The sequence below is a fragment of the Gavialis gangeticus genome, unplaced genomic scaffold (assembly GCF_001723915.1).
Source record: "Gavialis gangeticus isolate Ggan-Ray unplaced genomic scaffold, GavGan_comp1, whole genome shotgun sequence".
In the NCBI taxonomy this organism is placed as follows: domain Eukaryota; kingdom Metazoa; phylum Chordata; order Crocodylia; family Gavialidae; genus Gavialis; species Gavialis gangeticus.
In genome coordinates, this window is record NW_017729025.1 from 12,922,318 (window position 1) to 12,939,791 (window position 17,474).

Here is a 17,474-nt window from a genome sequence, read left to right on the forward strand (position 1 = left end):
CCTGAATGGGAAAAGAGTGCATTCATTATTTCACAGGAGGCCTTTGAACCACCGGCAGAGTCAGGCTCAGGCAGCATACATGGGTAAATGGTATTATACTTCAGTACACCAGCAGAAATCAAGTTCACATGACACTCAGTGTGATCAACCAATTACCTAGCTGTATAAAGGAGAAAAAGATCAGACCATTTTCCCTTACTGATATTTTTCCATTCTTCCATTAGATAATAAAGCAGATCATTTGTGTACAGATTTACAGGCAAGGACAGTAACCATTAGAACATGGCTATTTAAAAGGAAATAGATAAACAACTTAACCATATTTTATTTGACTGCAGCTTATTTAGACAGCTTGTACATTTCATAACCCCAATGTTCTTATTCTCTCCAAAGGATAAAAGGACAGAATATAATCCACTCAAAACAGCAGTCCAATATTTTGAGATACACTTGATATTTTATAGATACCCATCCGATACCCAAACTCCAAATATAATTTATGGTACGTTTATACAAGACTTGAAAACCTTTTAACATAGCACTCCATTTTTGTGATGACTTGCGGTGCACTGAAAAATAGTTGTGATTCACTACTTAACGCCAATTAAATTATGCCTATTTTTTCTGAAAGTGATAAACCTGATGGTTTCTCTCCCTTCTTGTTTTAAACATTGTAATGCAAACATCCACTCTGACGTATGTCAGCCAACAGCAGTGTTTGGGCAGCATAAAGAAGTTAAACATAAAAGTAACTTAATACCAACTCCATAGTTCAGATTTGTCAATGCAAAAAAGGGGATGTGTCTTAGCAACAGACAAGAAAAGTGACTGATACTTTTCTAGATTCTGTGAGAAGTTCTATTCAAATTAAGCTCTCATCCTGCTGAAAATACATCACATCCATCCATGACATCCAACCCCATGCAGCAAAGTGAGGAATATACCTGTATCTCTGAACACCAACAACATGTACAGCTTCAGTATCTTCGGTGGTGAACTGTGTGTTATACAGTAGCAATATTAGGATTTTGTAGACATTCTTTTAAAAGAAAGGCACACCCATTTTGCTCAGCATCCTGAAAGTTTGCATGGTGAAAGTTGCTTCTTGCTTTAAACGGATGGAATTGTATTTGATTTTAGAATGCACAACATGACAACTGTGGCACCACCTACCTGAAATATTAAGCTAGTTTCTAATGTGCTTTTAAGAAATCGGAAAGCCCTCTGCTTTAATATTAACCAATAGAAGACGCAAAAGAAAGACTGCATTTGCAGTTTCCATTACTTGACCTTGTACAATGTGCAACAGCTTTTAATAGGATGTGGAATTACTTTCTTCTGAACCACTGATTCAAATGAGCCAGAACAGTTCTCCATTTTGTAGGCCACTAAAGCACCTATGTGAAATTAGCCTATGGTCAGGAGTTAGTTTACTAATATGTGATGAAATTTTACCTACAATTAGCACCTACCAACAGACAGGAGAGATGACAGATTCATCCCTAAGAGTTGTCTAACTGGAACAAGTTTGAATTGCATTACAAGGTGGAAACACTGATGTGAACCACGTTGAGTTCGTTCTGTGAACAGCAGATTACTTCCATTTATCTTGCTGGGATTCTGGCACCATTTTAGAGCCCCAAATTAAGTTTTAGAAATGGATAAATGAAAAACACTAATGGTGTCCACAGGGAGAGAAAGCAGGAGTGCCAATTTAAACTTACAAACTCACACCTTTATTTTCAAATACAATTCACAATTTTAGAACATGGGGAATGCTTATCACCATGTGAACATTCAGTCTGTGCAAAATCAGGCTGACTTTCCTTCAAATCCAGTTTTCCTTCGAGGGGACCTGTTCCAAATGTTACTGGAGGTAGGGTTTGTAAATGTACAGTAATTAACAATTAAAAACATGACTCTAACCAAACCCTAACAGACGCAGTGTAGTAAGGCAAATTTGAGGATTATGCACAGTACAGAAAAGCGGATTCATTGAGAGTTCAGCCTTTTTCATGGGTTACTTAGGTTCTTCCAGTTACATGAATAAGCCAATAGCACAGTGTTTGTTTTTTTTCCCCAAAAGTGAAAAAACAGCTCATCTATAGACCTAGTTATACATCTCATTGTTCAAACGAGTGTAGACATAGTCTAACTAGTGAATAAATTGATGGCTTTTGGTAAAACCCGTGTAAGCCCACTTTAAAAAAGGGAAGTCCCTTCCCCGCTGAACTTATTGTGGATAGGGGGAAGTGAAAAAAGAAGGATCCCCTGATAACTTAACTCAGGTAAGTTTACAGAAAATGACAGCAGCTAAAAATAGATACAATGCACCTTGAAATTTATTTCCAAGACCAAAAAAACTGAAGATTGAAGCATTTTAGAACACTGAAGCAAAGCAAACCGAATCTGGAAAAAAAAGTCCCAACTATTTTAAAACAGCTGTTTTTCAGAGTGCCGAGTGATAAATTTGATTAAATAAAATCATACCAATTTACATTATTTTTCTTTTTTTTCTTTTGTAAAAAGTCCCTCACTTTTAAAGAAAAAGTGCATCCAAAACCAGCAGAAATTTGCTGGTAACATCAGGTTCTCTTTTAGCAGCTACTCAAGGTTTTCAAAATAGCTTACACTTCTTGCTATAAGAAAAGAAGGGCCTTCCAAACCCTTGTCTGGGAGAAATATCCAAATTATAAAAATCTAAAATAATTTATTATCAAATCCAGAATTTAAATAAAAGCAGAAAGTTTTCTTGCAGAGACAATCAAAAAAGGTAAAAGAAAAAAAAAAAGCATGCACTCAAAAAAATTAAGAGGTGAAGACAAATATACTTATCTATACAGGCACTGGCAGACGCAATTTAAATTGTTACCGTTACTCATTGTAACACACACCCCACCCTACAATACATTTTTTTTTCATTCACTAATCACTGAGGTACCAATATTTAAGAATGGATAATTCAATATGGAAAAATAAAACCTAAAATTGAAGCCTTTTTTCCAGAAAACTATGGCAAGTTTTGTATGAAATGTTAGTATACTTAAGAGAATTTTACAATCTACATTGGCTTTTTTTCTGGAACCAAACGCTGTGTTCCACATACAGGTTCTTTGATAAAATGTTCACTGTGTATGTAATACAGTCAGTAGACTTGCAAATGAACGAACGTATCTTGGCTATCAACTGGCACATCCTGCTGGTACCAAAAGAACTCGAAGTTTGAAACAATCTGGTTTAATTCAGAACAAATGTGCCATGCCAAAGTGCAACAAATATGTGCGACACTCAATGAGACACTGACAGATAAGAGCTGCATGGAAATTACTAAGTCCACCTGCAAAGCAATTCTGTACAAATTGCAATGCATGCAAAGGACAACTCTGCGCTGTTGGGAAGTTGGTTGCTTGACGTGGTGGTTTCTTTTAACGCAGCCATAGTTTAAGACGCAGTGCATCAACTCCATTTAAATAGTATCTGAACAGCCTCTTATCTCGCACAAAACCAAGGTTTTCATAAAGTTTCAAAGCAGACTTGTTCGTGATTTCTGTTTCCAAGACAACCTTTAAAGAAAATAAAAGGGCAAGTCATTTTTGAGATTTACATGGTTTCAGAAAATTATTTACAAAGCAACCTGATCAGATTTAAAGCTTTACATTAAACTGGCCACCTATAATTACTGTATCATCAAAACAATTTTGCAATCAATGTTTTCTTCCTGTTAATAACTGAGAAAGAGAAACAGTGTTATAAGTTCAATAGTTATGCAACAATGATTCATGGTTTGTACAAATAAATTTCACCTTATATCAAATGGCCACCGACTGCCTTGAACATTACTTCAATCAAATATGTGATAGTTGGAATTTCCCCACTGAATGGCTAAGGACCCAAGCTGGGTGTTACTAAGTCAGCTGCTTGGGTGAATAACTTAACTGTTATAAGCTACTTACAACTAAGCAAAGCCATTTTTCCATTTGCTCAAGTTTTACTTTGCAATTAAACAGATTTGGCTACAAATCCAAATTTAGCTTTCCATGAACATTTGTTTGAATAAATATTTGTATGAACATTTACTGTGAAAACTCTAAACAAAATTCTAAGCAGGCTCAGGCCCTTACAAAGGCTTTTGTATTATAAGGGGAAAACCCTGGGTGTCATACATTTTGCCATACACTACCCCCAGCTCTTCCTAGTATAGGTCTGGAAGAGAACAAAAAAACCCTTCTTGCTACCCTGCTAAGCACTGGCAATGGAGGGACCAGTCACGGGTGTTACAGTCAAGGTATAAATTTAGTGACTTTCTCCAACTACAAGTTACACTACGAGCCATAAGAGCTCCTGGCAGCCCCAGGCACAGGGTGGACAGGAGGAGGAATAGCAACAGAACAAAAGTTGGAAGTTAGTGTTGCTTCTTCAGCTCTTCTGAACAAAAACCTGGCCCTCCAATCCAGTCTTGTAAAACTGACACATACATTATTCACTTAATTCTAGTGTTAGACTGGACTTTTAGGCATCAAACGTGGTTCAGGTTCAAGAATGCACTGAATGAAGATGAATCAACAGGCCGACTACACTATGTATCAATCTATGCCTGACTTCACAGATGAAATACAAAAAAAGCCAACCCCCCAATACTACAGTGATGGCGATAACATAAAAAGACAATAGAAAATAAAGACACCCGTATTTAAATTTTTGCAGTGAGCCAAGAATGAGCTCATGAAACAGCTAACATTTCTGAACTGTAGCATTTCATACCTACTGTAGTTAGAAATGGTAACAAGCAGTGTCCCCCCACAAGGTAGTACAGTAGAAACAACAAGAAAAATAACCCAAATGCAACAGGGCCAAAATACTAGACCAGCCCCTTTTATTTACTTCAAATGTAGCTACCACAATCTCTGAAATGTATGTACAGAGGTGTAATAAATACCCATTCATTTTACACACTTTAAACTATGCATTCAAATCCAAAAACTTCCGACCACATATCCCAGCCATCCATCCCTACACATCAATCTCCCAATGGGTAAATCATGTCCAGAAATGTAATGATTTTGGGTTCTAAGAGACCAATGGAACATGCATAACAGGAAAACTGAAAAGGGAGAGGCTAAATTTTTTTTTTTTTTAAAGAAACCTGAAATAAGATTTTATTAATATATAAAAAGACCAAAATCTTTTCAATTTATTATTTTTAAAGTAGGGTGATTAAAATATAAAGGTCAGTTTGTTTGATCTATATTCTTGCAATGGGCTAATTCAGATTCTCTGCCTCCTATGAAGAACTAGATACTGAATTTATGTTTTTTAATATGCATCATTACCTCACTGGAATCCTAATATCAGGACTTCTAACTCAACAAATTTGCCCTACAATTTTTAATCAATTCAAATTAACCGACTTCCAACTTTTGTCCTGTTGCTTTTTCTTTCCCTACATTATAAGGTACAAGAAATTGCCTCTCAGCTCAGATCAAAATAAAGTATTTATGCTGGGCAAGAAATACAACTGGCAAAACTAGTGCTGAAAATGAAACTTGCTTGAGCTTTGTCTACAAACAGCATTCATCTTCATTAAAGTTTAGTAACTTGGTAGAGTAAGATAACATGCCTGTGCCCAGTTGCAAACCTGCATGTTCATGCTATTAGCCTGGAAGGCCTTGGAAATTGCTCTCCACTCTTTTCGCAAGTCACCTATTTAAAGGAGTACTTAACTGCTAAAATTCAGGTTTGCCAAAACCCCAATTATTCAAAGAGCTGGCTTTCAGGATGAAACTATGTACTAACAGTTTGAGATCCCTATTATAAAAACGCAGTAATGCTTAACGCAAAGACAGATAAGTCTCGTGATGTAAAGAAGTGTTTGTTTGATCACACAAAAAGATAAATTGTTTCACGACATGAATACAGTAGTTACTGACAAAACTAAGTAAGTTAGTAAGCTTTAAATTTTAAGAACGTTAGAGCCCTTTCAGAAAGGCCATCAGATGTTAGTATACGTGGCTGCAGTAGCCCTGTCTAGGTTCTTTTATGGCTGTGCAGTCTTGGGATTCAAGTATTTTTTCTCCATATTTCTCAAATGGTGAAAATGGATTCAGGAAAAGGGATTAAGTGATCAGTACAGAGCAAGTGAGTGGTGCATCCGAAAATAGAACCCAGTTTTGTTAATCCCCGATGGAGCCCTGTCCCCTGCTTTACGCAGGAATGCCATTCCCAACTGTCCAATAGGAAGCTAATATTTGAAGACCAATATCAATAACAGCATGAAAATGAACAAGTACCATATTTACTCAGATCCAAGATGACACTGGATTTAAGATGTCCTCCCAGTAATTAGATTTTTTTATATAGAAAATGTATACGTGTTATAATTTTCCAGGTATCAGTTCTAATTACTGGAGTGTCATCTTAAATTCACCCCTGCCTCGCTACAACTGGGAAAGGCAGCCCTCTGCATACTTCACCCTCCTTCCCGTTGCAGACTGCTTGCCCTTGCGCCCACCCAGTGCCTGGCTCCCTGCAGCCTCTGCTCCCCACCTTGACTGTCAGATACTGTTCTGGCTCCATTCCCTCCCAGGGCATGGAGCACATGGCAGTGCAACCCCTGCCAGGTGGCAGCTGGAGCTGTCACCACTGCTGATTGGCTGGGCAGGGGACAGTTTCCATGTGCTCCATGCCCCCGGAAGGAATGGGGCTGGAGCTGGAGAAGCATCTGACAGCAATAGGGGATGGGGAGGTGAAGAGGCTGCAGAAACAGGCGGGAGGGGGTGTACGTGGTTCCTGTGGTTCTAACTCTGGCCCCAACCTGGGCTTGGTGCCAAAGTCAGAGCTCCTGTAGCAGCTACTTGCCACCCCGCACCATGCCTTGTACTCAAATCCAAGACAGAGGGCTCCCCTCTCCCCCACTGTACGGGAAGGAAAAAAACCCCTCATTTTGAATTTGAGTAAATATGGCATATTGTTGAAAAGTTTGTTAAATACTGAACTGACATCTTGTAAATGTTGGGGGGAATAAAGCCCCTACTCATCCTGCCTGAACACTGATTTTTTCATGAATGCTAAAACATATCCTTGTATGCAAAGATGGACCCAGCTGTGCAAAGACTGTTCCTCTTCCTGTGTGTCGTTTCAAAACCAAGCCCAATATGTTCAGTGATCTCACTCACTTATGTCCTATAATCCCCCACAGCCAGTATGCTTTGCATGTACAAGCATGCCTGGTAATCTCTTTAATAACCTAGAATAATCTCTGCCTCTATCTACCTGCATCAGTACTGCCTGAATTAATTATTATGATAGCTCTTTCTGCAGCAGGGGCAGCTGCAGAGGAGTGTGCTGTGAAGGGGATGGGTGGCTCAGTACAGCTTGATGCCTCCCGATGCTCTGGGTTGTTTTGGGCTGGGGCACACCTTCCCAAGCCAGATGCAGCCTCTTTATGGCCTATATTGCTGTATGGGGGCAAACAACTTAGTAAGTTTCTGAGACCATGCTTTCTCTGAGCAATCTGAAATACTACCGTATCCATCTTCTACTACATACAAAAAAAATGAAACAAGACCAGGGCAGATATCATGACACTAACAGACAAGAGTAGAGAAATGTTAATGTGTCATTAAAGTTGTATTCCCAGTTAAAGCAGCAAAGGGCTATGCTTTTTCTTATTCAGTAGGCATCAAAGTGGATTGACTTAAAGTAAGTTTGAATTATAAGCTTTAATCATGTGATTGATTTTTATGGTCACCCCCAATCGTATTTGCACTGCGTTTTCTTACAAGAAATATTGATTCTCATTGGTCAATAGCCATTAAAATACATTGATAAATAAAGCTTTTACACTAAATTTAGCACACATTTGCTAATTGGAAAGATAATGTATATGTGAAGAATCACTTAATTACATAGTTCAAACCTAGTTGCATTAATTTTACATTTTCTATTACAATAGAAAATGATACTTTTTATTATTAGCTTAATCATTTTTGTTACTTGCGTCAAGTTGTATTTTGATGAAAACCAGAATTCAGTTAAAATACACAAACCCCCAAATCTTAAAACTTTTATCTGTTAGATAAACTTTCTTAGATATCAACCATATTTAATAGGCCTGTACAAAGCAGCTAGTATTCACTTCAGATTTGGCCAATTCGGGGGACAGCGATTCAATTTGACGATTTGAATCACTGTCCTGAATCGATTTGGCTGAATCACCCAGGCTCATCCCCAGCTGGGTCTCCCAGCCCTGGCAATGGCTTGCCCCTGCTCCTGGCACTTTGGGGGGTGGGAAAAGCACTAACTCACCAGCTTCTGCTGGGCAGGGGGGCAATCCCCGCTGCCCCCCAGCTCCAGCCCTTCAAGGAAAAAAAACCCAAAGATCCTACACTCACCAGTTCCTGCCTGGTGGGGGCAATCCCTGCTGCCCCCCGCTACCCTGTTCCATGTGGGGGGCTCTTCCACAAGCCCCCTGAAGCCCCGAGGCTACTGCAAGAGCCAGTGAGTCCAAGGGTTTTTTTCTTTTTCTTTTTTTTTTTAAAGGGCTGGAGCTGAGGTGGGCAGGACAGCCATGGGGGGCCTGAGGGAGCTGGGGGGCTCATACAGAGCCCCCCATGCAGCATTGGGTAGTGGGGGACAGTGGGGATCGCCTCCCTGCACAGCAGCGCCCAGCAAGTCAGGGCTTTTTTATAACGCACTGGGAGCTGGGGCAGCCATGGGTGGGGCTGGGGAGCAGACGGGATGGGGCCTGCAGGGGTCCCCTCATGGTCTCTTCTGGCCCCCCCCCCCCACTTATGAGCTCCAAGTCTGCTCCAGCTCCCTGCTGCAGTGACTGGGGACTGCCCAAATCATCAAAGCTGTCCAAATCTTTTCCGAAGATTTGGAGAGCTTCAAATCAATTTGAACCTTTTTATTGGTTCCCTGATTTGATTCGGATTTGGAGATTCAGCCACTGAATTGGGCCGAATCGAATCAGCATCTGAAGCTTCACACAGCCCTACTATTTAATGTTTTAGCATTTTAAACTGATTTATTAAACAAAATGAAATATCTGTAGTTCCCAATTACCATAGTCTTTAATATGTTAGGTCAGCTAAATCACCTCCTCTCACACCTAGTTTCCATTCAGAGATTTGAAGAGATAAGTCAAGCCTTCCTGCTTTGTCAACTCCAAACTTGTTTCTCCACTTGGAGCTAAACCAGCTGAATAAACTGAATCAAAGAAAATCTTCTCTGAACCAGCAGAAGAGAGTACTACTGTAAGATGCTTGTTTAGCATTTCCACAAACTAGTCCCAGGTGCTTAGCCAGTATCTTCTACTAGTTCAGTGATCTTTCTCCAAAGCTACAGCAAAGATGTATTGTTTATAACATGGTATAGATATCATTTCTGACTATTTTCAACAGGACTACTTTAAAGAAAGAAGAGTGTACTCCCCTTCCCCTCCCCCCAAAATAATGTTTTTACCCACCCAGCATGATGCCAAGGAGTCTCACTAACAAAAACGGGCCCTGGCTAAAAGTTGTTGTGAATGCTATGTGCTTCAGGCCACCTCTACATGTGCATGGCAAAGTGCAATTGTGGGATCGCACATTAGAGCCAATCACACCTTACTGCCAGTGTAGGGGAAGCCTGATCTTGGGCTTCCCCGCTGCATCAGTCAGAAGGAGGCTCCCACAGCTGAGAGCCCCCTTTCCGCAATTACCTCCCAGTCTGGGGGCCAGGCACAGCTGGGACTAAGAATCTTGTACTTGACAGGGCTCTTGGTCCTGACTACCTGTGTGGGCCCTGGGGTTTCACGCACCCTTAGGCCCTGGGGACTGCAGCTGCTGCAATCCCCCGGGGCCCAGGGGGTTTGTGCTGGGCATGGTGCTTCCCTGAAGCTGGGAACCCTGTCAGCTCATGGGGCTCCCAGCTGAAAGGGAGACCCTACCATGTGTGCAAATTAAAGTTCTATAGCAACCAGCTATAAAGTTCGTAAACATTTTCGAGGTCTAACTTTATAACTGGTTGGGGCTCTTTATTATGATAGCTATTCTACATATGTAGCTGGTCTTAAGGCAACTGTGCAATTAACCAGTTAATTGTGTGATACCTGTAAGGTGTAGAGGGGGCCTCAGTGCAGCTTTTCAGGAAAAGTTGATATTCCCTCTCACATTTAGTATATGCTTGCCAGAATATTACTGGGAACATTGCAGCTCTTTCACTTTTGTTAAAATACTAATTTTAAGAAGTTTTAAAGGGGTCTCCAAAAAAGTTAACACATCTTTTAAGTGCACAGCTGAACTTACCAGAAGCTGGGTCCTTACTTGCTATGCACTGTGTATTAACAGCAACAAGTAAAAATGAGCAGTTATTTTGATTTCATTTTGCTATAATTTGGGGGGCGGGGAGGAACACCTAAGAATAGTAGTAGAGATACTGAAGCTATCTACAGATGGAGAAAGACAAATCACAATACTGTACAACTTTCATACTTGTCTGGTTATATATAGAATAAGGGTTAAAAATCTCATTTTTTTCTTAAAATTATCTGTGACCTGGGCTCCCTCACTTATCAGTAGAAACACCAGGCACTAGTAATGAGTTGCTGCCTGGATTTTGCAAACCCTAGCAATGAATAAAGGGTGTGGACACATAGGACCGACCTGTTTAAATGACGTTTAAACTGCAAGTGACCAGTGTAGAATGGTTTAAACCTCCTGGAATTTTTCAAAAGTACTTGGATAATTGAGTGTTATTTTGAACTGGTTCCATGTTATGTATGGACACCAAGCCTTCTATAACTAGTAGCTGCCTGGTCCTACAGGCATCTCCACCCTGCATTGCTCATTATCACCTCAATCCCCGCAAAACCTTTCACAGCCACTGGCTGCGTTAGTACACAGCCAGAACTTTACTGCCCCAACCTCTATTGCATTCACTTAACTGAAGTCTATGGTCCCAGGCCCCTGGCTTTTTGCGTCCCAAAGGCTAGGTTCTGCCTATGGTGTCTGTCTTATACTGTAGCTTTAAGAGAACACTTTCCTCAAGGTCTTTCAGTTGCGGACAATGGACCCCCCACTCTGCAATGTCCCAACCTGATTTAAGGCTGGGGGGGGAGGGGTGGGGGAGTGGGCTTCCTAGATGCTTGCTTTTGGGTTTCCAAGAGGCTGTAAGGTTGGTAGGCAAATGGCACCTTTAACTGAAAACATTCATCAGTTGCCAGGGAGGAAGAACTGAGCCACAGTACAGTGGATAATACCAGACAATGGCTGTCAATTCCATGCTCAGTTATAGTTTCATAGTTTCTAGTGTCGGAAGGGACCTGAGCAGATCATCGAGTCTGACCCCCTGCCATGGCAGGAAAGAGTACTGGGGGTCAAATGACCCCAGCAAGGTGTATATCTAGCCTCCTCTTAAAGACCCCCAGGGTAGAAGCCAGCACCACTTCTCTTGGAAGTTGGTTCCAGATCCTAGCTGCCCTGACTGTGAAGTAGCGCCTCCTTATATCTAGCCTAAATCTACCCTCTGCCAGCTTGTGACCGTTATTCCTGGAAGTTAATGTGAAGTGGCCCATTAATTCTTAACTGTTCCTTGCCCTCTTTACTGCACCCCCACCACCTATCCTGCCCCAGATGTGCCAACCTGCACACACATCCCTATGCAACTGCTGCCAATGCACATTAATTGAGCAGCTTTCAAGCAAAACCCCTACCTACCTGAGCATCCCCCTCGACCCTCACCACTCCCCCAAATCATCCTAGGACAATCACAGACTGTTGTTGATTACAGGCTATGGAAGTAAATTGAGCAACTTTGTAGGAAAGTCCCTTTAAAAGCAAGATGCAGAGACCCCAAACATACCCCCAAGGTACCCAGACCCCTATGGAAAACAGAAGCAGGGGTCCAAGTAGTCCCCCCACCAGCATATATGGGCACCTCCAGTTAGGGTATCAGTACGGAGATGTCAGTAAAATGCAGGAATGGTCTTCACTGAACTCAGTGTAAGTGAGAAGGGGAAGCAGAAAATTGCAACTGGGCTGGGTACTCGCCACCACCCTCTGGTGGCAGTTTGCTAGCACAGCAGTGCCTAAAAAATGACTGTTCCACTTAAAGCCACTGGCTGTGTTCAGATGTCACACCTCTGACCCAGGACAACTGTGAACTGGTTCCCAGTCAGTAACATTCTTTGAAGACTTCAATGTTACCTTACATGCATACCCTAGGACTTCTGCAATTTATCAGGAGGTTCAAGCAGTTAAGCCGATATTGTTGCATCACAAATAGCTTGAAGGAATCTCCAAAATGTAAGACTGGTGTCGAGGAAAAAGAAAATATGAAGATGTGCTTACCACATTGCTGTAGATAGTGGGTATATGGTGAAAGAAAAAAAATTATGATCAATCGTGATGAAGCCCAACAATGAAACATGTAGCAGGGACAGTATTCATTTTAAATATTTTATTTATATTTAGATTTTAATATTCCACCACTAATCTACCAGGCCCATGAGCGAAGGAACTGGAAATTTGTATTACATTTTACACAGAGAAATGAAAAGAGCAAAAGGCTAATTTAATATGGACAAACAGGGTTTACAAGGGTAAAGGTCACATGATGCCCTTATATGCATGCCTTATTTTCTCTAATTTACAAATAAGTTTCAAGTGGAAGGAAGAAAAAGTCTTATTGATAACAACAAGGTGCCCAACACAACTCTCTGCGTCTTGGTTCCCAGTTTGTAACATGGGGATAATGGTATCTTCCTACCACAGCGGTGTTGCAAGGGGAAAAAAAATACAGATAGTGAGGTGCTCAGATATCGCAAGAGTGGGGGGCCAGGATAGCAATATTCTATATTATTTGTGAATGATTAACACATTCAAGGCCACTCTAGAGATGAGCAATGGCAGAGTGACCAGAAGTCAGGAAATACCGAAAGGGATTTGAACTAGGTCAAAGTGCATACAGTGACAGAATCAGAAAGCAGATTTCAAGCAGAAAGGATCCTCCAAGACAGGCGTGTCCAAGATCTGCCCTGCAGGGCTCCTAGCGGGGCTGGGAATTCAGGGTGTGGTGCACTGCTCATTGTCCAGTTATGAAGCCCTACAGGAGATCCACATCACTGGCAGGGGGACGAACAACAGCTGTGTTAACCCTTGCACCATCAGATCTGGCCAGTGAAGCACTCTGCATTCCAGATCCAGTTCATGAGAAGACCTGAACTCTGGGTGCAGCCTGGGGGGCCATAAGTAAGTTTGACACTCCTAGTATAAGACAACACATGAAGCTACTTTACAGGAAAATAAAATTATTTTCCAAGCTGCAGTATGTGTCAGAGCATGAAAGTTATAATCATGCAAGTGGTACAAAAAAGGAGATATGAATACTATGCAGCTATTCAGGGTCCTGGAGAAGAGGACAAAGTTTAAATAAGCTACTGAAAGAAATCAGACACCTGTGCATAGATTCAAGGATGGGATAACATGGTACGTGGAGAGAAAGAACACACCATGCCCTAGAAAATTTATTTGAAGAAAGTTGTAGTTTAGAAGTGTTCCCCAAGATACCTTTTATACTGCAACAGTAGAGGCACAGGTTACAAGAGAAAAGGCTGGCTAACTGGTGACAAGCTCAGGGTTCAGTGCTATGGAGCAGATGCAAGAGAGCGGTGGAATATCTAACTGGACTAAATAGAGTGGTGTGCGAGGAATGTTATTTTCTCCTCCCTGCATCATATCCAGACTTACTAGTAGCTTTCTACATATTCAAGAAGTAATGCAAGCTCTCATTCAGCTGGGGGAAAAAGAATGTTAAGCTTCAGATTTGATTTTTTACGATGCTGAAACTGTCCCCCCTCACCCCAGATCTTCATTAGTAACGCACACACATAACACCATGCTACTATTGTGATAATCCTGTTATATGACAGAGCTTTAACTTAATTTATTTTTTAATACATTTGATGACAGTCTGATAAGAACATGTTCCAGTCTTACACTAGGTACCATTTCAGCATTTAACCTCATGTATTCTGAATACAATGAAGCATTAGGTGGAATAATCAAGCCAGAAATTCTAGAACAAGTTTTTATTATTCAGTAGCCTTTATTCGTTGATTGCTTTAGAAAGATCCATGTAGTGAAGTCTGACAGTTACTTAGTGAAGCAAAATATTCAACTGTTTGGACATTTTGCATTAATATCTCCTAATATTTTCAGACATATAATTTAGTTTGCCTTTTTTAGGCTATTCTGGCTCCTACAATATATGGGTAAGTTCTTTACAGCAAAATAAAACGTCCAAAAGAAAGCCTATAAAATAAATCCATGAGTGCAAAGAACACTAGAGTACTCTCTCAGAAAGACTGGATATAAAAATCTTACCTCATCACAATCTCCTTCAACCATGGCATAAATAGCTTTCTTAACCAAGTTTGTACCTGGAATACAGATTTTAAACATTAAAAAAAACAAGCAAAATACATGTATTGTGCAAGAGATTTCAGTTCAAGCAGGCTTATATGCAACTAACACATACCCCATGCTCACCCCCTCAAGATACTACAAAATAGTAATTTTTTACAATACTTAAAAAATGCACTGCAAATCCATTGTCTGCTTTTAAGCTCAAGCATTAAAATTGCCAGTAAAGACATACGGAAATTCATTTTGAGCGTAAGATTGCTTTCTTTAACATTGTAACAGGCTTCTAATGTTTGCTTAATATACCCTCATTTTACGTGACAAAGAATCCCAAGACCAAATGAATTCCTTTTTGTTGCAATTTATGCTTGGAAGCCACTCTTGAGCTTATCTGAAGAAAATCATTTTCTTGCAAGGTAATTTGTCTCAAAGTGGGGGGAGAAGGAGGGAGGGGGCTCAATGCAGAGAGACCATATATTTAAACAGTCTCTCATAACAGTTGCCAACCAACCTAGACACAGAGCAATAAATGTGTGTCGTACAAAGACTGAAGCATGCCGAGGATAAGAAGCTGCATCTTTTGGGTGGCCTCATTCTTTGTGAGAAATTACACCGAGAGCTACTGAGGAAAGTACAGGAAAACACCAATTTGTTCTGTTTTTATTAAAAAAACCCAGATGTAGCCAATACAGTTTGATAGTGCAGAAGCAGACAATCAGAGGGAAAGAGAAGGGAAAAAGCCATCCCCAAATCCATGTTTGTGGGCATGAAGACAACACACACAGCCATTCCTTTGTGCTCCTATGAACTGAAAACTACCTGACCGTGCTCAAAGGGGGTGAGAACTTCTCTGTATCCTCTTTTCCCTGCTCTATAGAAACCCTGTAACAGAAGCAACTGCTGGCTCCAGATTCCTAAATCTGGAAGTGTGTTCAGATTTTACATTATTAAAGTTTTCCAATTTAATTAAAATGTTGGCAAAGTGCAACTGCAGATTGTCTGATCACTTGTGACATCATCTTTTTTTTCTATGAGTGGTGAAGGGGACAAGAGTAGCAGTTCCACCATACTTATTGCATTCCCTCGTATTTTCCCAGCTATAACTCATTTTCTGTTCTCCACAAACAAAACAAGAATTAACAACATGCAAAGTGAGGATCTGACACGTTACAAATTAGTGGCAAAGAACATCCTTGTAAATGTCAGCTTTTAAGGACATTTTACTTAAACAGGTACTTCAATATGATTAATATATTTCAGGATGGCTTATTTAAATGGGCAGATCAACACCTAATTCAGTAAGTGCAGATACCACAGATCAGCAGTTCGCAATCAGTGGCAGAGGTACCACCGGTGTGGTACACAGACAATCTGCCAGGGGTATATGCTTTAACAGATTTATTATAATTACTTTATATGACAAAAATTTGCTGGTGGTACTTAAGGTTGTATCGTTTTAAACTGGTGATGCGCAATCTGTCAGTTTGGGAACTGCGGCCTCATATTGAAAGCAATTCTTGGCATGAAGGCTTATTTTCCAAAATTGGTACCAAATCTGTATGACTAGCAGATACAAAAAATTGGAAGTGTTTTTGTTAAGTAAGCATGCAGTAATTGCCCATGTAAAGGATCTACATGGGATGGTAACGGACTGAGGGGAGCCAGAGAAAATGGAATGGAATGGCTTGCCTAGATAGCATGTAGAAAGGAAGGTAGTGGCAGGGGTGTGCATGCATAAGAATACAAACACTTGCTTTTTCCTGCTATTTAGCAATATAATTTACAGAGGAAATTGAGGTTTGTGGCCACTTTTCTTACTAACCTGATACAATACTTGCAAGATTTTACATCCAGAAATTTAAGAGTGCAGTAACTCCTATCCTAAAAGGCCACACACTAAGTGTTCAGAGATGGTTTCTTGGGAGACCAAAAAAATAAGATTTTTCTTATAGATAATTTGTCTTAAAGAGGAGGGTGGGGAGAGAAAGGGGGGGAGGGTCAATCCAGAGAGACCATGTAGTTAAACAGTCTCTCATAACAGACAAAAAAAATTCAAATAAGCAGGAAAGAAAATGCTGCACTTTTAATGAAAAGAAGAGTGGCATTAGCTAACAGTAGCTATTGCAAGTTGTAAAATACAATTTGTGATGCACTAGGAAACGTAGACACATCAAGTTATATTCAATTAATTCAAGAAAAAGACTGCTTTGCTTGTTTTCCCACAACCTCTTTCACCTCTACATAGAGATAATATGTTTTGCAGCAGCAATCTACTCCAGAATTTACAAGCATCTCAGCAGGGCTATTTCCCTTTTAAAAAGAAAATAAAATAGCTTACCAATGCCTTTTCTTCTGTATTTGGAATCCACTGCTAACATGGCTATATAACCTCTGCGAAACATCTTTTTGTGCATATCCAACTTGCAGACAATGGCACCTACACACTCTTCACCTACCATGGCCTTAAAAACAAACAAATATCTGTGTATATTTTCAGCATGTGATATACAATGGGAGCAAAACCAGCAAATATTTGTTTGCATTTTAAATGAGACTTGCATATACAAAAGTAACAATTATTTGTTTGCATTATGAAACTGTATATAGAATTCCAGCAAACCTCATATCCAAAATACAGATAAGAAACTAACACGATTTTTAAAACAATGTAACACAACCTAATATAATTCTAGTAATTTTTTCTGGTCCACGTCCTTGAGTCATTTCTGACAGCGTTTCAACCTGTTTTTTATACGCACAAATCCATTCATATGAAGTACTTATTTCTGCAGGGTTTTTTTTAAACTTAAGTTAAAAATTAAGTCAAGGCAGCCTCATTTGTAAAGATAAGAATATAAGAAATAATTTAACTTATTTTTGTAGACAACTTCCATTTCACCTTATGAAAGTCATCATGGATGATACGTAGCTTAAAATCTTAGTGCACCTTTAACTTCAAGACCATGATGGCTAGGGACAGAAGTTACCAGTATAAACCAGTATAAGTGATCCAAAACCAGTTCAAATCCGTAACTCAACAGAAGTTCAGCGCATATAAACCACTTTCAAAAT

General features: G+C 40.1%; 1 protein-coding gene across 1 annotated transcript in view; it reads right to left on the minus strand.

Moving 5' to 3' along the window:
• Positions 1-305: 305 nt before the first annotated feature.
• The window catches only part of NAA30 (N(alpha)-acetyltransferase 30, NatC catalytic subunit), a gene marked incomplete at its 5' end in the record, with an annotated part of 36,005 nt that continues 18,836 nt past the window's right edge, over positions 306-17,474 (minus strand). The window contains 3 exons of the mRNA XM_019519887.1: positions 306-3,563; positions 14,364-14,419; positions 16,741-16,864. Of these exons, the coding sequence (XP_019375432.1) occupies positions 3,426-3,563; positions 14,364-14,419; positions 16,741-16,864 (318 nt within the window). The remainder of the gene's footprint in view (positions 3,564-14,363; positions 14,420-16,740; positions 16,865-17,474) is intronic.